The 23,498-nt window shown below is 41.5% G+C and overlaps 3 protein-coding genes across 4 annotated transcripts; 2 read left to right on the plus strand and 1 right to left on the minus strand.

The window, feature by feature from the left end:
• The first annotated feature begins 2,293 nt into the window (after positions 1 to 2,293).
• On the plus strand, positions 2,294 to 4,134 carry LOC133420274 (uncharacterized). Its single transcript, XM_061709930.1, has 5 exons — positions 2,294 to 2,351; positions 2,470 to 3,171; positions 3,289 to 3,399; positions 3,492 to 3,529; positions 3,638 to 4,134. The coding sequence occupies exons 1-5, from the start codon at positions 2,294 to 2,296 to the stop codon at positions 3,758 to 3,760; spliced, it is 1,032 nt and encodes a 343-aa protein (XP_061565914.1). The 3' UTR covers positions 3,761 to 4,134.
• An 8,952-nt stretch (positions 4,135 to 13,086) lies between these two features.
• Positions 13,087 to 14,881, plus strand: LOC133419959 (uncharacterized). 2 transcript variants are annotated; one of them, XM_061709468.1, is made up of 5 exons: positions 13,087 to 13,164; positions 13,252 to 13,959; positions 14,043 to 14,162; positions 14,267 to 14,310; positions 14,424 to 14,881. In XM_061709468.1, exons 1-5 carry the CDS (start codon positions 13,110 to 13,112, stop codon positions 14,541 to 14,543), a joined length of 1,047 nt encoding a protein of 348 aa, XP_061565452.1. In that variant the 5' UTR covers positions 13,087 to 13,109; the 3' UTR covers positions 14,544 to 14,881. The 2 variants fall into 2 exon arrangements, with proteins under 2 accessions (XP_061565452.1, XP_061565451.1); XM_061709467.1 differs by having other exon boundaries at positions 14,267 to 14,881.
• A 2,271-nt stretch (positions 14,882 to 17,152) lies between these two features.
• LOC133420451 (uncharacterized) lies at positions 17,153 to 19,023 on the minus strand. The gene is made up of 5 exons (XM_061710144.1): positions 19,020 to 19,023; positions 18,214 to 18,915; positions 17,986 to 18,099; positions 17,856 to 17,893; positions 17,153 to 17,751 (listed from the first exon to the last, which is right to left on the minus strand). The coding sequence occupies exons 1-5, from the start codon at positions 19,021 to 19,023 to the stop codon at positions 17,623 to 17,625; spliced, it is 987 nt and encodes a 328-aa protein (XP_061566128.1). The 3' UTR covers positions 17,153 to 17,622.
• Positions 19,024 to 23,498: the final 4,475 nt, after the last annotated feature.

Here is a 23,498-nt window from a genome sequence, read left to right on the forward strand (position 1 = left end):
GTTTGGCACGATGAAACGGGTAGGTCAGATAAATAAACTATAGATTTTATTTAGTGTGAGAAACTGGAGGTGTGGCGTAAGAGTGTGTGAAAGACAGTCCTTGTAGCACGTTCCCCTCGCTTGAGGATCACAGCTACAGATACTCTCAGCTCTACATTGAGCTGTTGCCTGGATGGTCTGCGCCTTCTATCCACCAACCTGCATGCTCAACTCAGCGTAGCCCATGGCTGACTGAGCCCATCCGTATATTGCGCAAGACTGCAGAAAAGAAATTGCTCAAAACCTCTAATCCTGCTGATCCCAAAAACTTTCAGTCTCTCCTCACCTGATTTTCTACATAGCCTAATCCCTAAAGCAAAAATGTCTGATTACAATGACAAGACCAGCTGTACCAGAGACACACAGAAAATACTTTGTCTTTAACCCCTTGGTGAACCCAGCTCCACCTGTTTTAAGCTGTCGACCTGATAACTTCCATTTTTACAGGAAAGCTAGCCAACATCAGTAATCAATTTGGTGACTCATATGATCCCAAACTCTCACCCTTGAGTGTAAGGTATCCAAACTACTCACTGGTAGCAGTCGTACTACCTGTCCGCTGGACACAGTTCCTTCAAGCTTATTTCAAGCTGTAGCTCTGACAGTTATGCTAACAGTTGCGTATGTAATACATTTCTCCCTTGCCTTAAGCACTTTTCCATCAGCTTTGAAACAAACTATATTCATACTGCTACTAAAAAAAAACTCTCAGTCAACCCTGCTCTGGTTGATAACTATCAGTGGGTCTCCCTTCATCCTTTCCTTTCTAAGGTTATGGACAAAGCAGTTTCTAAACAGGTCATGGACTACCTCACACAAAATAACCTTCTCCATATAAATCAGTCTGGGTTCAGAAATGGCCATTCCACTGAAATTGCTCTGACATCTGTGACAGAACACGTAAGAACAGTGAGAGCAGTGGGTCAATCCTCTGTTCTTATCCTTCTTGACCTACAGTATTTGCTGCCATCGATACAGTTAACCACAATATAGTGCTATCTATATTCTCAAACTTGGGCATCCCAGGCTCAGCTCAGTCTTTATTCTGTTCCTACGTTACTAAGCACTCCTTTAAAGTATCATGGCAAGGGAAAGCATCTTCATTGTTTCGCCTCCCCACAGTGATGCACCAAGGCTCAATACTTGGGCCCCTTCTCTTTTCCATATACACCACCTCTCTGGACCGAATAATTTGATCACACAGTTTCTCATATGACTGTTATGCAGATAACGCACAAATCTGTTACTACTCCACAATCTCTGCACAACTCTCTGCTTGCATCTCTGACCTGCCTGCATAGATGAAGGATAACCACTTTCACCTTAAGCTGTCTAAGACTGAAGTCCTGGCTCTCCCTGACCATCATTTGTCTAACCTCAATATCAACAAACATTTTCCATCTACAGATAATATATGCCTTTTATAAAACAAATTCAAACTTTTCCAAATCAAGGTAAAACAAGATTTCTAAAGAGGCTACAAGTTCCTTATATTTATTTTACTTTACTTATCTCAATCTGTTACAATAGGAAAAGGAAACGGTATCAGGGAGCCATCCATGCCAGGAGGTCTTATAACCCGCAACCACAAGGGGGGGGGGGGGGCCTCCGCAGAGACCATCCCGGACCGGACAGATAGAGGAGTCCACACCACAGCGGTAAAGCCGTGGTGCAGAGCTCCACAACCATCCAGGCTAGAACGACCCCCAGGACGACCCCCTGCAGGCCAGAGTCACTCCCAGCATGGAGGCTCCCCATGAGGAAAACACTGGAGGTAGTAAAATGTTAAATGAGATCTACACTTTTGTTTTTTTCCTGCTACTAGATTCATGTGCAGTACACGTACAGTATTCATCCCACATTACATTATTATCAAACATATACATATCAGTTAGTTTTTTTTACTGTTTTTTCTGTGTGCACTAACTAGTATATGTTTTGAATAAAATAGCAATTCAATTCTTCTTCAGAACAAAACTTTTTCAAAAGAGAGTTGTGATAATTGTTGTAAATACCTTACACTCAATTTAACTCAAATTTTAGCCACAAAAAGAAATTTAAGAACAACAAATGTCCTAATTTTTTTCACCTTGCAAATCTCCTCAACAACCATACTTGATTGGTAGGTGTCTCTGAACTCTGTTACCAAAAGAGCACAGACTGCGTCACTTCAGACGGGCCAATCAAAGACAGTCTTGTGTCTGAAGAGAGGAGAACGCTTCAGGCTACTTTTCATTCAACACGAGAATCAAACATGATGACGTCTGCACAGTTTGTCTTCTGTTTGACATGGCACTTTTTAGTCATAGTAGGTGAGTTTTGTTTGTTCATTTTTCTACAAATATTTCATGTAGCTACTATTTTATATCTTGGTAATGTTTGATTATGGCAAACTTAAATGACTGTGCTCTTTTTCCATTTTCATTTCAGCTCAGAAGATTCATCTGACATCATCTCCATCAGTTTATCAAGAAGGAGGTTTTATAACAGCTAATGTTGGAGATAGTGTGACTTTAAGATGTTTCTACAATGAACCATTGTTGTTCTACTGGTACATGCAATCACTGGGAGACAAACCAACACTTATATCTACCTTCTATGTATATAGCACACAAATCACTTTTTATGAAAAATTCAATAACAACTCCCGCTTCACATTGGATACAGAAAATCGTAATTATCACCTGACAATTTCAGATCTGAAACGTTCAGACTCTGGTACATACTACTGTGCAGCTCGAGGTCCAATGGTTGTGGATTTTGCGGAGGGTACTACACTCAGTGTGAAGGATTCAGATTTAAACATCCAGTCGTTCATCCATCAGTCGTCATCTGAGACCATCGAGCCAGGAGACTCGGTGTCTCTGAACTGCACAGTACACACTGGGAGCTGTGAAGGAGAACACAGTATTTACTGGTTCAAAGAGTCAGAAAAATCTCATCCAGCCCTCATTTACACTCATGGAGCCAGGAATGATCAGTGTGAGAGGAAATCTGCCTCAGAAATTCAAACTTGCATGTACCACTTGCCAATCAAGAACCTGAATGTGTCTCATGCTGGGACCTACTACTGTGCTGTTGCTTCATGTGGACACATACTGTTTGGAAACAAAACTAAGTTGGACTTCAAATGTGAGTAACAAAAATAATCAACTGCCAGTTGTGGTCTGTAAAGATTTGCAATCAAAGTGTGAATGAAGATAAAGATAAAAGCTGAAATCTCTGTTTCTGTTGTCTGGCTCTCAGCAGGCGACTCTGTTCTGGTGTATTTCTTGACTGGAACCTTGACGTTTACCTCCATCCTAGTAGTTGTACTTATTTTCCAAATGTACAAGATGAACAAAATAATTCAATCTGCAGGTACAAAATTGAAGACTGTAAAGGCTGTTTCTCTCTGTATCCTCTCATCATGTCTTTTCAATAACAGACCTTTTTCTGTTTCTTACAAACAGAGGAAAGGTTTCCAGCTCCACCCGCAGCAAGCAAAGGGGTAACACTTAACTTTACAAAGTTGAATTTGAGTTTTCAGGTTTGCATTATTGCCAGAATCCATTTTGCGATCTTTCTTCTTAAATCAATTAATTAATTTTTTTCTTAGGGACAAAATGAAGACAGTCCACAATATGCTGCTTTAGAGCTTAACCAAGCCAACAGATCCAGAAGACAGAGGAGCACCACCAACAGCGATTGTGTTTATTCCAGTGTACGGCTGCAGTGCTGAACTTGTTTTGCTGTTCAAGGAATATATTTTTGATATCCAGGTAGATATAAATCAATTTTTACTCCACCTTTGTTCTGCTGCAAAAAGATAAAACCTTCAGTTTGCGCTAACGTTTGGCACTGTGAAATTTTAGGGTCCTATACCTGTATATATATATTGTCTTTTCGGTCTCAAGGAGAATGTTTCTTGATTAAAACAACTCTTTTTATTTCTTCACATATGACTAAATATTTTAAGCCCATCAAAAATGTCTGAAATGCTGGACGTGAGTGTATTCAGTTGCAATTTCATAAACTCTTATTTTCAGAGCTTTTGCTGGTTATATTCAGATACTGCATGACTGTTCATTATTTGCTTCTGTGTTGTGTTTCACCGTACTGGTCTCCTCTCTGCTCTACTTGACTGGTTTTTATTAAAATAAAACCATAATATTTTTTTTCTTAAAAGTGTGTGGTTTTATTTTATTTACATATTATATAATGGCAGGACATAGTTTCTATATTGCTGATCCCTGTTTTATGAACTCTTTATCTCATTCGACACTGACAGATCAGTGTGGTTGGTTAATTAAACTATGACAAAATGTCCAGAAAACACAAGCCTACGATTTTTTCACGGTGTTGTTTATTTCTTGCTTCCCTTTCGTCTGCCGCTGTAACATAAATTCAGCTCCCCCCAGAGCAAGCAGAGTGGTAAGACTAATCTTTACATATTCCAAACTGAATTAGAATTTTTTAGCTTCACAGGATTGTCAATGTCCTTTCTTTCTTTCTTTTTTAATTTATTAATGCAATTAATGCATTACTGCTCACAATAAGTCGAGTTGAAGGTTGAGTTGAATTGTATCTTTGAAGTGCTTTGAGATAAGATTTGTAATGATTTGGCATCATAGCCTTTTAATAAAGCTATATTAAACTAAGTTAAATCTTAACTTATACAATAGATTCATAAAAAAAGCGGAACCAATGATGATATTACATGAGTGACCTTCTTAAGCTATTCAAGAAATATTTGTTTTACATTCAGCAGCAGAACCTAAGAAATGTGCAAATATGTTGCTAGCTTTATTTTATTTATTTTTTATTTAACCTTTATTTAACCGGGCAAGCAAATTAAGAACAAATTTCTTATTTACAAGTGCAGCCTAGGGGGGTAAGGGGTGGGAGCTAAGATGAAAAAACAAAGTTATATAAATACACAAAAAGACATTAAAACACAATACAAAAGATAAAACAATTAATCAAGTAAAACAGTCAGTATGCCCGAAGGAGGACTAAAGGCAAGTGCAGGAGTTGGTTGTACTTAATAAAAGATGTAGTTTGAAGGTGGAGATGGAAGTGAGAACAGAAAGTTTATGGGTTTTTTGTAGGGTGTTCCAATCAGAGGCTGCAGCGAACCGGAAGGCATTGCGCCCAAAGGTGGTGCAGACTTTGGGGATGGAGAGATTGATGAAGGCACTGGACCTTAGAGTGCGGGCAGGTTGTGAGAGGTGCAGAAGAGAGGAGAGGTAAGGAGGAGTAATGCCGAGGATAGATTTGTAGATAAGCAGAAACCAGTGATGGAGCCGTCTGGTGTGAAGGGAGGTCCAGTCTACCAGGTTATAGAGGTCGCAGTGGTGAGTGGTGAAAGGAGCCCCAGTTGCAAAACGGATGGAGTGGGTCCAGTTTACTGAGAGTAGAGTGAGGTGCGATACTATAGATGGTGTCACCGTAATCGAAAATGGGAAGAATGGTCATTTTGACGAGTGTGTGTTTGGCTGCACGGGTGAAGGAGGCCTTGTTCCGGTAGAGAAAACTCAGACGAGCTTTGACTTTTGACTATAGGTGTTTGATGTGGGTGGAGAAAGAGAGGGGCGAGTCCAACCAGAGGCCAAGGTATTTGTAGCTGGATACGAACTCTAGTTCAGAGCCGTCGGCGCAGAACAATTTAGGAACAGTGGTGGGAGTGTGTTTCCGGACAAAGACAATACATTTTGTTTTTTTGGTGTTGAGGAGGAGCTGGATACTGTGGAAGTGCTGTTCAACGGAAGTGAGGCTGTGTTGTAGTGTGGCTGCAGCGGACTGGAGGGACGGGCCCTCAGAGTAAAGGATGGTGTCATCGGCATATAGATGGATTTTTGAGTTGCTGGCAAACCTGGTTATGTCATTGATGTAGATGGAGAATAGTGTTGGGCCTAGAATAGAACCCTGAGGCACCCCTTTGGTGATGGTCAGAGGGGCTGATATGAAATTTTCGGACTTGACTTGCTGGACTCTGTGGTGTAGATAGCTGGAGAACAAATTACAGGAGTGGGGTGAAAGACCCATGTTGGAGAGCCTCTGTAGGAGTATGGGATGAGTGACAGAGTCAAAGGCCTCTGTCACCCAAAGGCCACTCAAAGATCAATGAAGGCAGCGATGCTTGGTCCACCGTCGCTGGGCGGGCGCCGCGTGCCCCTGCGGATGTGGGGACTCCGTGACCCTTGGGGTGTCCACCGGGGTGGCTCCGGGTGGGGCCGGGTCCGGGGATCGGGCATCCCCTGACCGGGGGGTGCACGGGCGGGCGCGGCGGCGGGGTGGCACCATTCCCAGGTATCTATGTCTTATGTTGTCAGTATGAATGGGGGGATGTTGGACCATTTCCCCCTCCGTCCGGGGGCTCCGGCAGCGCCGGGGCCGCCCGTGGAGGTACGGTGGGGCCCTGGCCCGGCTCGGAGGGCCGGCTCCCGTCTACTGGATGGCCGGTCGGGGGGCGCGGGTGTCTTATCAGGGCCGGCTTTGCTGGTCCTGCTTCCTGGCTTCGGCCTCCGCTCCCCCTCCTTCCCCCCCTACACGATTCATACGCACATAGGCGAGGGGCGGGGGGTCCGGGTCGTGGGGGCATTGTCCCGTGTGGCCCGGCACTCCCCGCCTCACGGTTTTAACAGCAAAGTAGACACTGCACATTCAACACTTAATAAATACATTTGACAATGACACGTAGTTCGGGAGGGGGGGGTCGGTGTCAAATCGATACTTGGCCCTCCCCCTCCCTGTTTTTATGGCATTAATCACATGCACTCAACACCAGGGGCGGGAGGGGGTCCCACATCACCCGCGTTCCCTCGCCGGCCTGGGATAGGTGGGTCGGGATACCCGGGCCTGGCGGGGCTCGCCGTGCAGCCTGGGGTGCCTTCTGGCGGTGCTGGGCCCCCCCCGGGGAGGGGGAAACGGTGCGTGATTGTGTGTCTGTGTCGGTGAGAATGCGGTGTGGAAGTGTCCTGCCATGGAGGATTTGAGCCTCCATTGGCAGGACAACAAAACTTAATAATTTATCAATATTATATTATAAAAAGGTGGTTATAATTATTATTATTATTATTATTATTATTATTATTATTATTATTATTATTATTGTTATTATTACTAGTATTATTAGTATTATTATTATGTATAGTATATCTTATTATTATAGTATATCTTATTATTAGTATAGGTATCGGATAGGTGAATGGATAAATGAATGGGATGCCTGGGTCTGGGGCCCTCCGTTGTCAGGCCTGCGCGGGTGTCGCCCTGTTGGGGGGTTCCCTCTCTCCGGGCCCATCTCCGGTCCCCCCCGCTGCCTCTGCGGTGGGGCGCCCCTCTGGTCTTGGAGGGCCACTTTCATGGGGGCGGGTACGCCTGCCCGCATCGGCGGCCGGGGCGGCTCTGTCTCTCCGGGCAGGCTGGCCCCCTGCCGGGTGGGGGTCGTTGGCCTGGAGGGTGAGGGCCTCCTGGCCACGTGTCCGGGTGGCCGGGGATTGCCTGGGTCGCGGTCCACCGCCGCGGGATCCCTGGCTGCTTCTTTCCGCGCCATGGGGGGGCCCCCCCTCTCGGCCGCCGCCGGGGGGGGGGGGCCTCGCAGGCGGTGGGTTGCCTCCCTCCTACTTCTCCCCTCTGTGGGGTTGCTGGTGGCCTGGGTTCCGGGTTCTTCCGTGTAAGCCTCTGGTCTCGCGGGTGGCGGGGTTGCTCCCCCCCCTCCCCCACTATAGATACACTTCAGGTGGAGCTTTGTTTGGTTTATTACACACACACACACACACACACACACACACACACACACACACACACACACACACACACACACACACACACACACACACACACACACACACACACACACACACACGCATGATCATATACATACACGCATACACACACATAGACATACACACTGACTTGTTCACCTGCATGCTTGCTCTGTAGTTTTTGGGGTTAGGTAGCGGTAGCTTAGCTCAGACTGCGATCAGATCTCAAGATTTGGGTCGATTGCTGTTCATGTTTTGGTCGGCACCGTGCCGGTTTCGTGCTTTGTTTGTGGTTTTTTGTTGCAGATTTCCAGTGCTTGACGTGTGTTTCCGTGTGTTCCTGCTTCCTGGATTGGCAGTGGATGTCGTCACCCCCCCCACCCCACCCCCCCCCAAAAAAAATAAATAAAATGCTGTCGCATTGCAGATGATCTTTAACATAGAGAGCGACCCCGCCTCCTTTAGTAGCTCTGTCCTGGCGAAAAATATTATAACCTGGTATTAAAATGTCAGAATTAGCTATGTTTTTCTCAAGCCAAGACTCAGAGATAGCAAGAACATCAGGTGTAACAGTGTGAACCCAGGTTTTCAACAGATCAAGTTTGGGTAGCAGGCTGCGAATGTTGCGACGAATGCTAATATGTATGCCACCTCTGGCTAGCGGAGCTTGCCTGCTAGCCAGCGCCGGCAATTACAGCTTACCCAAATCTGGATGATGTGGTGAATGAACTCACGGTGGTGGAGAAAGCTGGGGATAAGAAACAAATATGGCCAGTAAAAGTGTAATGGTAAAATGATGTGGGCTCTTAAGAGCTGCTGTAAGTGGATAGCGGTGCTGTGTGTAAACGTACCAGCGAGGGCTACACTGTAGCCCGCCGTGATAAGTAGACTTGAAACAGCTAAAGGAGGGATCACAGTCATAAAAAGTCCTGGCTCAGGGCGACACTTACAGACACGGGCCCAACGAATTGGGCCCACTGCGTTGAATCGGCGCTGGTTTGTAGTCTGTTGCCCAGAGATCCGGGAGGTGAGTAGAATTAGCCTCCTGGCTAACAGCTGTCAAACTGACAAACGGTGTTGGTGGTTTCCTGCTGCAGCTGACAGCGTGAGAGAGGAGCTGACAGCGTGAGAGAGCGTGAGCAGCTGACAGCGTGAGAGAGCGTGAGATAGCTTAGCTTTGTTCCACATTCAAACGATAAACTATAATTTGTGTTAGATCATGTTTGCTATTCTGTACTTTTAAGGTCCTATATTATAGATCAAACATGTTTTTAAGTATTTAAAACACTTTAGACGGTTTTGTCTCTCTATTTGACTGTGGAGAAATGTTTATGACAAAAATGATCAGTCTCACTCATTGTGTGTGACCATAGTGAAGCAGACATAGCGCTGTCTTTTGGTCAAAACTGTACTAATTTGCTTTTTATATATGAACATATCCTTTTGTTTTTATATGCAGATATTGTCCTACTCACCCTTAAAGTTTAAACCTTAAAGCCTGCACACTTTAAAAAGTATTTTATTCTGTATGGACTGTTATATGTTTATCCTACTTAGGTGTATTTAAATGTTCCCATTGGTCCCATTAAGGAAATACAAGTTTTGCCTTCCAGTTTACTTGTTAAATCTAGCAATGTGGGGTATTTTTCGAAGAGCGGTGCTATAGAACTTCAACCTCTGGAACGAGTTACATTTTCTGCACATTTTACATTTCAATAAGACATCAACTAGATTTCTGACCCTGAAAATCCAGAAACGACTCTGAAAGGACCTTGTATATCCACTAACCCTCCTTCTTAGCACAGGCTTTAGGTCATAGTAATCTTAAACAGAAGTCATTTACTGTAAATATATATATATATATATATATATATTTATATATATATATATATATATATATATATATATATATATATATATATATATATATATATATATATATATAGGCCTATTTTCATACATGCGCCTTATAACAAGGTTATAAGGCGCATGATAAAACATATATAAAGTGAAACAAAAAGTCTGATAAGTGGAACTTTCTTCCACTCATTCAGAATAACTCAGAACATCGTTCGGTTGTAACTGATACAGAAAAATAAACTCAAATTTTAAATCATTCATCTTCCAAGAATCCACCAATAAAAAGTGTGGGTAAGCGTCGTACTACGTCCTGTTCTCTGATTGGTTCATCGTTGCCAGCGACAGAATAGAATAGAATAGAATGTCTTTATTGTCATTTGTACAGGTACAACGAAATTGGATGCAATCTTCTTTAAGGTGCATGGTTTAAAAAATAGATATATTAAAACAACAACAACTATAAAAATAAATAATCCTTAAAAGGAATAAACATAAACAGGAAGACAACATACAGTATTTACATTTGGCAGGTATTGCATGATTCTATGGCAGGTATTGCACGGTTCGGTCAGTATTGCACATGGAAAAAGTCAGTTTGAGTATTTAGCAGTATTGAGTGTAGTTATGGCTCTGGCATAGAAACTGTTCTTGAGTCTGTTTGTGCGTGATTTCAGTGTCCTGAAACGTCTGCCTGATGCCAACAGTTCAAAGTGTCCGGGGTGAGATGGGTCCTTGATGATTTTCCTGGCTTTCCTGAGACACTGGGTGTCTCAGGGAGGGGAGAGTGCAGCCGATTATTTTTTGGGCCGTGGTGACGACCCTCTGGACCTTCAGCGGACACCTGAAGTTAGCATGAGGTTGGAACAACGTTGTATTCCAACTAGGGCTGTCCAAGTTAGTGCGTTAACGACGCGTTAATTTAACGTTCTCTTAACGCCGACAATTTTTTTAACGCACACGATTAAAAAAAAAAAAAAGAAAAAAAAAAGGTGCACATATTTCAGGCGCTTGACGGCAGAGCCGTCTGGGAGATTTGCGAGGCCCTGTGCGAAATGGCTTGGGGGGGCCCTCGAAATTTTTGGGTTTTTTGGGTCGGATCGGGTGTCTATATGCGCAATTTTAACTCTCCAATTAGCAAAATACTGGATACCTTCCCCTGCCTCATCATCATTTGACTTGCCTCGACGCGGGGCCCCACGGCTGCTTGAGACCCGGTCGGATTGGTGATTTTTGTGACAAATTTATCAAACGAGCCTTTCAGAGAGGCATTAAACTCTTCCATTTTCTTTAGTTTTTTTCTTTTTTCATCCCCTGATGGAAATTTCCTGAATCTGTCTCGTTCTCTCGACATTGTGTGACAGTTTGTTCCAACTCCCACCGTGTGGATCAGAGCAGCTTGTGTCAATGCGCTTGGTCTGATCAGTTGTATTGAACAACAGACACGCGTCATCATTGCACATATATTTTATTGATATGCACAGACTAGTACACATTTAGGTCTGTAATGGAATGTGACTGTTGATATTTATAAGGGAAAAAACGAAAACAAAAAACGAAAAAAAAAAAAAAATTTTTTTTTTTTTTTAAAAACGGCCCATAGCGCGAGGCCCATTGGGGCGCGAGGCCCCGTGCGGTCGCACGGTTCGCACACCCCTTGCGGCGGCTCTGCTTGACGGTACCCGTAGTTCAAGGAAAAGTCTGGTGAACTGAAAGATGGAGAATGAAAAGGGACTTTTGAACAGCAAGTTCACTTTCAAAAAGATGCCAGATGGTTCGCTGGACAAGACTGAAGTTATTTACATGTACCATCGATTTGAAATGAATTACCATCGAAGTACGTCGAGTCTCAAATACCAGAGAGCGCCGCGCTGCTCCGCTCCCCCCCCTCGTCAAAATCAGACAACGCTGGATAGCAGCTTGCAAAAAAGGACGAGTCAAATCAAATCAAACTGCATTTGTTAAGCGCTTTTCTTACAAAATAAGAAATGCAACGCAAAGCGCTTTACATAAAACATAAAACTCAACAATGCTCCCCCCGCCGCCGCACACACACACACACACACACACACACGCGCGCGCGCGCACAGACGGGCGCACACTGCGATTCGCACTGATGATTCAGGTGAGGAAATGGCTGAGTTACTCCCGTTCCGTTACATGTGCACTTTATTTGTTTGTAATTCAGTTTTTGTATCCCCCTGTTTTTAACCCACTTAGGAGAACAGGATATTTTTTGAGCCTTTTATTTTCCTCCATATGAGAGACATAATTACAGGGAAAATTTAACTGACCAATGCACTTCTTGTACAATGTTTGTGATGCATATGGTTCATTGTTTTACACTGAGCTGCTTAAAACAAGTTAGTCTTTCCAAGTGTAAAGTTGGGGACTACATTGTGTTTGTATTTATGAAGGAATGTTACATTCAGGTCAAAAGATTTTTTTGTGGAAATTGGCATAAAGCAGCATATTTGCCCTTTCTCAGGTTGTTAACAGTATTAAAAACATTAAAAAATACCTTGAGGTAATTTAGAACAGCACAAAATGTGTGAATAAATATGAAATTAATATGCGATTAATCGCAGTTAATTACAGAAATCATGGATTAATTAAGATTAAAAATTTTAATCGTTGGCCAGCACTGATTCCAACATTTGATCATAATCGGATAATGACATAGATTTAATAAATTGAGTTAACACTAAAAAATTAAAGGTTGGCTTGATGTCTAATGATGGTAATGTAACATTGACTAGATGTTGGATGATGGTTGCTTGCCAGCGCTACATAATTAGTTATCTAACGTTGTCTGACGTTGCAACCCGTATCCAACCAAGGACCAACTTTAATGTGTCAGCTGAACGGTCCGATCATCAATCAAGCGGACCGGCTTTTTCGTTACCAAAGACGAATTAAAACATGTTGACAGATTTTAGAGAGTGTGTACCACATAAAACTAGTTCAAGGTCAGTAAGCACAAGAAGAGTTTGTACTGTACATAAGGCACACCGATAGAATTTAAGGATTTTAAGGCCGTCATATAGTGTGGAAAATACGGTATGCAAAGTTAAAACAGGGTAATGTTTTTTGAGGTGTTTTCATTTCAGTTTTATTTATATAGCATCTATGCAAAATTTCTCTAGGCACTTTCCAGAGACAGAAATGAACTAATATTTTCCTATTGAGATTTTCATATCCTTACCTTCTGTTTTCATCATAAAAGAAAGAGTGATAAAAGTTATTCAGAGTTGATGAGTCGTTGTGGTCTTTACCATCTGAACGTTCTGAATGTTTTTTGTTTTTTTTCCAAAACTGACATCAAAAGTTGCAGTAAGCATGTGATCAGGTTTTCAAAGCAGAAAGTGTTGCATCACTTCCGCGTGGCCCATTATACAGAGACTTTCTTTAAAAAGTGAGAAAAGGATGTAGGTCATTTTCATTCTGCAAGACAACCTGAACAAAATGATATCTGCACAGGTCGTTACCTTAATGACATGGTTTTTCATTGGGGAAATTGGTGAGTTTTTGCTTTCGTAACTGCAGTTGAAAATATTGTACAGTGTCTTTAGTAACGTATGTTTTTATTATGTTTATTTTACTGCAGCTCAAACAGATGCCATAAAAATGTCCTCACCTGTTCAACAAGTGAGACGGTTCGTATCAGTTAAAACTGGAGATAGCTTGACTCTGCAGTGTTTCTGTGACGATGTTGTTGATGCACGGTTTTACTGGTACAAGTTAAACCTGGGTGAAAAACCAAAGCTCATCTCCACCTTTTACAAATATGAGAGCGGTGGATATTTTCATGATGAATTTGGAAAACATTCACGCTTCACACTGGACACTGACAAAGGTAAAAACCACTTGACGATAAATAATCTGCTCATTTCAGATTCAGGCACTTACTATTGTGCAAGTAGCCACCTATTCAAGTTTGAGTTTGCAGAGGGGACTACAGTCATTGTAAAAGGCTCAAGTTCCATGATCCAAGCTGAAGTCCATCAGTCGTCATCTGAGACCATCCAGCCAGGAGACTCTGTGACTCTGAACTGCACAGTACACACTGGGGGCTGTGATGGAGAACACAGTGTTTACTGGTTCAAAGACTCTGAAGAATCTCATCCAGCCCTCATTTACACTCATGGAGGCAGGAATGATCAGTGTGGGAGGAAACGCAATTCAGGATCACACACATGTTTCTACAACATGCTGATGAAAAACCTGAATGTGTCTCATGCTGGGACCTACTACTGTGCTGTTGCTTCATGTGGACAAATATTGTTTGGAAACAAAACTAAGCTGGATTTGACATGTGAGTAACATTATAACTGAGCTTCAAAAATAATACAGAATTACACTTTTAATAAAATATTTATTGAGATTCTCTCCCTGCAGATGAGGTCAACTTTGTATCTTATTTCTGGTGTGGAGCTCTTGCGTTTACCTCCATCCTGTGTGTTTTACTTGCTTTCTCGGTGTGTTTGATGAACAAGAAAAGCAACTATGAATCTTCAGGTAGCTCTTAAAAAAAAATATAAAATAAAATAACAATAATTATTCTCACACCCTATGTTTTCACTGGATTAAATTTTTATATGAAACATTTTCTTTTTCACAAGTTGAGTCCAAAACAGGATTACCACGTCTCACCACGGATGCAAAAGTGAGTTTTAATAATATAACTGAAGTGATCAGTTGCACTAGATATGTAATAGTAACAACAAACAATTCACTTCATGTCGCTCTTAAAACTGCTACTAAACACTTTGTGTCCAGGGTTACCTACGTGCAGAAAACATCTATTGTCCTACTTTGAGTGCCAACCTGACCAACAGATCAAGAACACAGAGGGATCCCACCTGGAGTGAATGTGTGTACTACACTGTAAAACCGTAGAACTTTGTTAGTATATTATAGCGTCTTAGGAGGCTAAATGTATAATTAAAAATACATGTTTTTAAAGTCTTTTAAAGGTCAGTCACATTTTATTTTTAACTGTGTTTCCTGCATAGATCTTAGAACTTTACGAGTTATACTTAAAACATGGTTTTTGCTTTGGTCTGTGAGAGGACATGACCGACAGAAGAAGGTCAAATCCTAATTTTTCTCTCTTTTCATTGTGCTCACTTCCACTGCAACTGAATGTCTTTATTATGAAATCTGATTATTTTTTGCATATAAAATCATTATTGTTTGTGACTCTGTTGTATTTTATCCTCAACCCTTTACATGTATCTGAAAATAATAAAACATTGTTACAACCTGGAGGTTTTTGAGTTTTGCTCGTGAGTGTTCAGCAACTTGCACCTCCTCATCTGAGAAGCTGATTGCATTATAGTTGTCATAGAATCTAGTTAACCTCATCGTCCGTAGCTGTAGATGTCATTTGTTGTGGTACTGAAGTAAAAAAAATATTAATTAATTAAAAAAGATCCACACTTCACACACAGAGAAGCAAGAATCACTTGATGGTGAATTAAATTATATTAAGCTTTATTTATATAGCGTCAAATCATGACAAATGCCATCTCAAGGCACTTCAACAACACAGTTCAACTCATTCTCAGTTAGTCCAATTAATACAAAGCTAATAAAATAACAGTTACTGCTTTGTTAAGGTAACAGATTGTATCAAGAAAGAGGAGATAACAGGCACAAAAGATCAAGAGCACCTGCTGGGAAAAGGGACACAGGTTACTATCGACAACAATTATGTTATTAATAGAGTTGGAGTAGAAGAAAAGAAAGAGAAGAGAGGGGCTTCAGTCTAGGCTTATAGAAGCGTAACTGAGGTATGTTTCAGGGCATCTGAGCCATCACTAAATATGAGCTTTATCCAAAAGGAAGGTTTAATCTTGAAGGTAGAGAGGGTGTCTGCTTCCCGAACACAAATTGGCAGCCGGTTCCAGAGGAGAGGAACCTGATAACTGAAGTCTCTGCCTCCCGTTCTACTTTTGAAACTCTAGGAACCACAAGTAAACTTGCTGTCTGAGGAGTCCTGATTGGTTGTTTGTTTCTCTGCCTGTTCCCGTTTCTGCTTGTTTGTTTTCTCTCTTGCAGATTCTAAAGGCTTGTGTGGCCGTTGTGTGTATTCCTGTGTCTCGCCTAGGTTTGGTGCCTTTCCACTAGGGGTCTAACGTGCCGAGTAGATACTTTTTCTGTAACTACTCTGCCGAGGTTCTAAGTGGGCTGAGTCGGCTGCATCTGACGTCATCTCACTACACATCACTGATTGGTTAGGGGGTTGGACTCAGATGTCTGAGTCAGGAGGCGGAAATCAGCGAAAGAGCGACTCTGACGGTGGCTTCTTGTTCATTTTATTCGACAGGCAACTCATGTACATGAACAAACTGGAAACTGGTCAGATAGACATGACTTAAACCAACCTAGAGCTGTCCCTTCAATCCCAACAACATGCTCTAACCTGTGCAGTAAAATGCTGATCTACAGTGTCAAAAGCAGCACCGAGGTCCAGTAGAACCAGTATGGACACTAATCCCTCATCTGAGGCCATAAGAAGGTCATTCGTGACTCGAACCAGTGCTGTCTCTGTGCTATGATGCATTTCTGAACCCTGACTGAAAGCTTCAAAACAGATCATTTCTATACAAATGGTCAAATAACTGGCTTGCAACTACATTTTCCAGAATTTTAGATACAAATGGAAAGTTGGAAATTGGTCTATATTTAGCTAAAATGTCGGGGTCAAGAGAAGGTTTTTAAATCAAGGTTTAATTACTGTAATTTTAAACACCTGTGGCACATATCATATGTTTAGGGATGAGTTGATCTGGTTCAGTATTGTTGTGTCAATAAGAGAAAAGTACATTTTTTAGTATACAAGTCGAGATGGGGTCTAACAGACACGTGGATGATTAAGGTCTATTGATACTGTAAATGATGTCAGCTCAGGGAGCTCTACAGAAACAAAGCACTGTAGAATCGTGTCAGAGCCTAATATAAGGAAGTCAGTAAAGCTAAAGAAATCCCCACAGCCACTACTGCGTGGGCATGGTTGATTTCTTCTCTAATTCTGAGGATTTTACTGTTAAGATCAATAAAATCATCATATTAAAATTATTTTATGTTAAACGTTACTAAAGACACTGTACAAGATGTGAACTGCAGTTAATAAAGGAATAAAATTCAACTATTTCCTTCAAGAAAACACATGTCATAAAGATGACGACCTGTGCAGATATCATTGTTTTCAGATTGTCTTGTCTGATTTAACTTTAGACTATTCTGAAAGAAAGACATTTTCTTTTTTCAGATAATGTTACCACTATTAACATATACAGCTTAATTGATACAAATGATTCATCTGTTTGTAAATTGTTGTAAATAACAGTTTTAATTTTTATGTCTCTATAATCACATTCACATAAGACCCCGATTGAAATATATTTGGTATCACAACTTTATTTAACTGAAAAAGCTGCACATCGGAAATTTAAATAAAGACCAGTCAACTAGAGCAGAGAGGAGACCAGTAGGCCTACGGTGAAACACAACACAGGAGCAAATAATGGACAGTGATGCAGTATCTGAATATAACCAGCGAAAGCTCTGAAAATAAGAATTTATTAACTTGCAACTGAATACACTCACATCCAGCATTTTAAGCATTTTTTATCTAAAATACTCTTATAGGACTAAATGGAGATTACTAAATTTACAAAGAGTAAATCTCATTTGAGCTGATTAATTCAATGTTTAATTTGATATGTGTTATTATGGGCTTAAAATATTTAGTCATGTGTAAATAGATAAAAAGAGATAAAACAAAATGTTTTAATGTAGAAACATTCTGCTTGAGACCGAAAAGACAATATAGGACCTTCAAATTTCACTAGTGCCAAACTTTAGCGCAAACTGAAGTTTTTATCTTTTTGCTGCAGAACAAAGGTGAAGTACAAAGGGATTTATATCTACCTGGATATCAAACATTTATTCCTTTAACAGCTAAACAAGTTCAGCACTGCAGCCGTACACTGGAATAAACACAATCGCTGTTGGTGGTGCTCCTCTGTCTTCTGGATCTGTTGGCTTGGTTAAGATCTAAAGCAGCATATTGTGGACTAGCTGTGTCTTGATTGGGACACTAGAAAAAAAAAAAAATAATTAAAGAAGAAAGATCAGAAAATGAACTTTGGCAATAATGCCTAATCAGCCTTTCAGCTTGGAATCTAAAAGGTCAAGTGTTACCCTTGTGCTTGCTGCGGGTGGAGCTGGAAACCTTTCCTCTGTTTGTGAAAAACAGAAAGAAGTCTGTTATTGAAAAGACATGTTGAAAGGACAGGGAGAGAAACAACTTTTACAGTCTTCATTTTTGTACCTGCAGATTGAATTATTTTGTTCATCTTGTATATTTGGAAAATAAGTACAACTACTAGGATGGAGGTGAACGTCAAGGTTCCAGTCAAGAAATACACCAGAAAAGAGTCACCTGCTGAGAGCCAGACAAAAGAAACCGAGATTTCAGCGTTTATATTGGTCTTTAGTCAAACTTTGGTTGTATATTTTTAATGACCAGAACTGGGGGTTCATTAGCATTGTTACTCACATGTGAAGTCCAATTTGGTCTGGTTTCCAAACAGTATGTGTCCACATGAAGCAACAGCACAGTAGTAGGTCCCAGCATGAGACACATTCAGGTCCTTCATCATCAGGTTGTACACACAGGTGTGTGTTTGCATGTTAGGTTTCCTTTCACACTGATCATTCCTGCCTCCATGGGTGTAAATGAGGGCTGGATGTGATTTTTCTGACTCTTTGAACCAGTAAACACTGTGTTCTCCTCCACAGCTACCAGTGTGTACTGTGCAGTTCAGAGACACTGAGTCTCCTGGCTGGATGGTGTCAGATGACGACTGATGGATCAACGACTGGATGTTTAAATCTGAATCCTTCACACTGAGTGTAGTACCCTCCGCAAAATCCACAACCAGTGGACCTCGAGCTGCACAGTAGTATGTACCAGAGTCTGAATGTTTCAGATCTGAAATTGTCAGGTGATAATTACGATTTTCTGTATCCAACGTGAAGCGGGAGTTGTTATTGAATTTTTCATAAAAAGTGATTCGCTTGGAATAAACATAGCAGGTCGATATTACTGTTGGTTTGTCTCCCAGTGATTGCATGAACCAGTAGAGCAATGATACATTGTCATGAAAACACCTTAAAGTCACACTATCTCCCACATGAGCAGATATAAAACTACCTTCTTGATTTACTGATGAGGATGATGTCAGATGAATTTTCTGAGCTGAAGGGAAATTGGGAAAAACAGCACAATCATTAAAAATTTACCAAAATTCAACACTGCTACGGTAGAAAGGAACAGGACATTTAATAAATCTCAAAACTTACCCATCGAAACTAACAAACATGTCAAACAGAAGGCAAATGGTGCAGATGTCATGTTTGATTCTCATGATGAATGAAAGGTAGCCTGAAGCGTTCTTCTCTCTTCAGACACAAGACTGTGTTTGATTGGCCCGTCTGAAGTGACACAGTCTCTCCTTCTTTGGTAACAAAGTTCAGAAACACCTACAAGTTTGGTTGTTGAAAAGATATGGGAGGTGAAAGAAAGATGAGGACCTTTGATGTCATTTAAATTAACATTCTTTTATAATTCAGGGTAACATTTTTCATTATGTTGATTTACATTTTAAACTATATCAATAGGGGAGTGTTATTACACACCATTTATCAAGAATGGCACACTGTTAATTTCATTTGTCAGAAAATTAGCACTGTAGAATATAAGAAACATTTTTCACCATGCCACTATTTAAACACAAATGAAGTCAAAAATCATAAGCCACGTGGGCAATATTAAGAATTATTCAACAGCATTAAAAAGGAGTAAATTGCTGCCATGTGCTTCCTGTCATCAGCCTTTGATGGACTGGCCATCAGTGTTGCTGGCACGGAGTGTTCAGGTATGAGTTGACACACTGCCAAGACAGAATCCTGAAAAAAAAACAAAGGCTGCGGTTTTATTTTCATAAAATTTGATGTTCAGCATTCTACTGTGGGAAACTTAATCCAACAGCAGAAAGCTTTCAAGACAGTTGCCAATTTTCCATGGAGATAACGTCCCATCACATATACCCAATGGTCAGACAATGCAATTCTAGTAACATGTTGGACCATACACCCCCTTTAAGCATGTTAATGTTGAAGTCCACGAGAGCATTTGAAGGAGACTGACCAAGCATGGTTTGTTTGGGGGGGATTGCCAGGAGATCAAAAGAATATCAAAGTACCACTGCTTATGAATATAACCAAAAGATTTCAGGAACAATTTCCAAACAGCTTTTTAGCAGAAACCTCTCATACCAACCTGTCAAACACAACAGTTGAAAGATGATGTTTTGGTGTGCCACAAAAACTTTAAACCAAAAACTCCATATTGTCACGATCATGTCCTGGCTGTGCTGCTACTGAGCTCTAGGTGGGGCTAACAGGCTTCGCAGAACCCTGAGGCGGAGCTTGGCTTGTTCCTGTTTGCGCACCTGCACGTTATCATTCAATCTTCTCAGCCACTACTAAAGACCAGCAGGCACAACCAGCCTCTGCTGGATTATTTAGCTAGTCTAGTGGTCGTCTTGGATCTTTCCAAGCATCTGTCTCAAATCTTTTCCCTGCGAGAGGTGAAATGAGTAGCCTCCAGATTGAGCTGCTTATATCCTCAACAAGCCCAATAAACAGGGTTGTTATTGTGACGTTTCCTCTAATCATTGGCTTGCACGTACTGTACATGTACACGCAAAAGTGCAACCCTAATAAGCGGCTCCCACTTTCTGTGACATCATCCGCATTTTCATATGCACGCACAAAGGGGGGACTATTATTACTACAGAGGGTGTAGACACAAGTGTTTGAGTATTTGGCTTCATCTCACACAGGTACAGTAGTTTCCTGCCTCCATGGGTGTAGATGAGACCTACTTAAGATTCTTCTTCGAACTAGTAACCACTGTGTTCTCCCTCAAAGATCTCATTGTGTACTGTGCAGTTCAGAGTAATTGAGCATTCTGGCTGGAATCTCTGATTTTTATCTTTCTGGAATGGCCAAAATGCTCACAGAAAAATATAGTGTATACAGTGTTTTTGCTATGGTGTTCCACAGGGTTCAGTGCTAGGGTTTATACTTCCCCTTGGGAAGTATAATCCAGAATCACGGCATACAATTTCATTGCTATGCTGATGATACGCAGCTCTATTTGTCTAAGAAGCCAGATGAAACAGAACCATTAGCGAAACTTCAGGCATGTCTTAGGGACATCAAGGACTGGATGTCTGGAAATTAAAATTAAAGATTAAAAATTCCAATAAAGATTTTATTTTTGGCCCCAAACATTTTGGGAAGGGATTAGACTCTGCGAGCCTATTTACGTCACCACCTGGAAGATAATTTTGCAGCAGTGTATCGGGAGGGACGACTCTTTGAAGAGGAACAGTTGAGACATGAAGGGCTGCAAACTACCTGCTTCACAGTGGGTGAGTCCAGATGTACTAAGCCACCAAGTGAGTTTGACTGGAAAGAGTCCAACTGAGTCCACTGGAAAGATGATGTCAAAATTCAAATGAAAGATCTTCTAAAAGATGTTGCTAATGAGATTGAACCTCTCCTGCCACAGCAAAATTCAGCCAGTACAGCTCTTAATAAACAGAGGTTTAAGGCAAAGTGCTCTAATTACACTAACAGCTGGACCAGAGATGGAGAATCCATTTGCCATAGTTGTAAGGAAGCTGGACACATTGCAAGGTTCTGCCAAAACACATTACACCAACAGCAGCCTTTAAACTAACAAACCCTGTTGCTGAGGCTCAGGTGGTGGGGACAAGTTATATGTTAAATAAGCAGGGGGCCATCACATCCTTTGTGGGATAATGTCCTCTTATAGAAGTGTGTATGGGAGGAGTTAAAATGACTGGATTATTGGACACAGGCTCTCAGGTCACATTGGTGCAGCAGCAACTGATGGCTCTTCATTTTCCAGCTATGTACCAGACTGACACACTTTTGGTATTTGCCTTGAAGGCTGCAAATGGACTTGACATACCATATTCAGGTAACGCTGTAATGGATGTTGAAGTAGAAGGAGTGAAAATACCAGATACAGGAGTTGTGGCTGTGAAAAAATGAATGTTCCACACACCCTTTAATTATTGGGATGAATGTCATTAATGCATGTTGGAATTATGTTTTATGAATTATGAATTATGAATTATGAATCTGCTTATCTCCCTCAGAAGTTAAAATGCCACAGAGCATGGAAAGAGGAATTCATTGTTAGCCAACAGACATTTACCAACAAAGCTGATGCCTTTCTGGGCTATGTCCCTCCTGCTGATCGCAGAGGAGTTAGACTACTCCTGAATTGTGAAGTTATGGTCTGGTGCCACACATGCAAAGGCAAGGCTGCAGTGGAAAGTGTAGTGTTGGTAGAAGCGTTGGCTGATGCTTAAGGCTGGAGGGTAGCCATAACCTTGTCTGTTGCTAAAGGGAGAAGGTTTCCCATCAGGGTTTGTAATGCCAATGCATATCAAGTAACCATAGGTCGTTACCAGAAATTGGGCCGACTGTACCAGGTGAATGAGTCTGATGTTCAGGGGGACTGTGAACTGATATGTGGTCGAAGTGGTCGTGGTGGAAGCAACTGGGCCTTTGGAGCCTGGAATCTCAGCAGAAATGGGAGCTTAAAGCCCTACTTCAGAGATGGCAGAAGGTGTTTGCTGCAAATAAAGAGGATTGTGGAAGAACAGATTTGGTCCAACATCAAATTCACACAAGTGATGCACCACAGATTAAACAAAGACATTGCCCTTTACCACCACTGATGTATAAGGAGATTAACACACTCCTGACAGACATTTTGAAAAAGGGTGTTATCCGGGAAAGTAGTACTACCTGGGCCATTGTGTTGGTGAGGAAGAAGGATGGTAGCTGGCGGTTTTGTGTGGATTGCAGGAAACGTAATGCAGTAACTCATAAATATGCCGTTCCACTCCCTCCAATTGAACAGACAATTACATGCTTGACCAGAGCGGAGTGGTTCTCCACACCGGATCTTGCCAGTTAATATTGGCAGGTGGAAATGGATCCTAAAGATCGTGAGAAAACCACTCCGACAACCCCATTAGGCTTGTTTGAATTCAGTCATATGTCATTTAGGGTTTGCAATGCCCCTGCTACATTTCAGTGCTTGATGCAGAGGGGCTTAAGCAGCCACATCTCAGAATCTGTGTTGGTCTATTTGGATGATATAATAATCTACTCACCTGACTTTTCTACTCATCTACAGCAACAAGAGACTGTCTTGCAGAAGCTGAGGCAACAATTCAATTCAATTCAATCCAATTTTATTTATATAGCGTCCATTACAACAGAAGTTGTCTCTAGGCGCTTTCTAGAGACCCAGAACATGACCCCCGAGCAATTATTATATAAACAATGGCAGGTTAAAACTGCCCATACTGGGAGAAAAACCTTAAGCCAAACAGTGGCAAGGAAAAACTCCCCTTTAGGAGGGAAGAAATCTTGAGCAGGACCTGGCTCATAAGGCTCCTGCCTTAAATGCCCACTTGAGTGGAAGTTCTATCCATTGATAAAACATGGTGGTCCAGTGGTCTACATGTCAGGAAGCATTTGGACATCTAAAATGTGCTCTCATTGAACCCCCTGTTTTGGCTTATGCCGATTTCTCAAAACCATTTGTTGTTTACACTGACGCCAGTAACCAAGGCTTGGGTGCTGTGCTGGCCTGGGTACAAGATGGCAAAGAACATGTGATTGCATATGCCAGCAGGAGTCTACATCCTACAGAGCGGAATGACA

This window comes from Cololabis saira, chromosome 20, assembly GCF_033807715.1.
Source record: "Cololabis saira isolate AMF1-May2022 chromosome 20, fColSai1.1, whole genome shotgun sequence".
Lineage (NCBI taxonomy): Eukaryota > Metazoa > Chordata > Actinopteri > Beloniformes > Belonidae > Cololabis > Cololabis saira.

What these genes read in the sequence shown, in the direction of transcription:
- LOC133420274 (XM_061709930.1), top strand. Translation starts at nt 2,294, where the DNA reads ATGATGACGTCTGCACAGTTTGTCTTCTGTTTGACATGGCACTTTTTA. An exon ending in GCACTTTTTAGTCATAGTAG is followed by an intron (nt 2,352 to 2,469) that starts GTGAGTTTTGTT and finishes TTTTCATTTCAG; the next exon opens with CTCAGAAGATTCATCTGACA. An exon ending in CACCCGCAGCAAGCAAAGGG is followed by an intron (nt 3,530 to 3,637) that starts GTAACACTTAAC and finishes TTTTTTTCTTAG; the next exon opens with GGACAAAATGAAGACAGTCC.
- LOC133419959 (XM_061709467.1), top strand. Translation starts at nt 13,110, where the DNA reads ATGATATCTGCACAGGTCGTTACCTTAATGACATGGTTTTTCATTGGG. An exon ending in GTTTTTCATTGGGGAAATTG is followed by an intron (nt 13,165 to 13,251) that starts GTGAGTTTTTGC and finishes ATTTTACTGCAG; the next exon opens with CTCAAACAGATGCCATAAAA. An exon ending in AACTAAGCTGGATTTGACAT is followed by an intron (nt 13,960 to 14,042) that starts GTGAGTAACATT and finishes CTCTCCCTGCAG; the next exon opens with ATGAGGTCAACTTTGTATCT.
- LOC133420451 (XM_061710144.1), bottom strand. An exon ending in GACCAAATTGGACTTCACAT is followed by an intron (nt 18,100 to 18,213) that starts GTGAGTAACAAT and finishes TCTGGCTCTCAG; the next exon opens with CAGGTGACTCTTTTCTGGTG. An exon ending in CAAAATAATTCAATCTGCAG is followed by an intron (nt 17,894 to 17,985) that starts GTACAAAAATGA and finishes TTTCACAAACAG; the next exon opens with AGGAAAGGTTTCCAGCTCCA.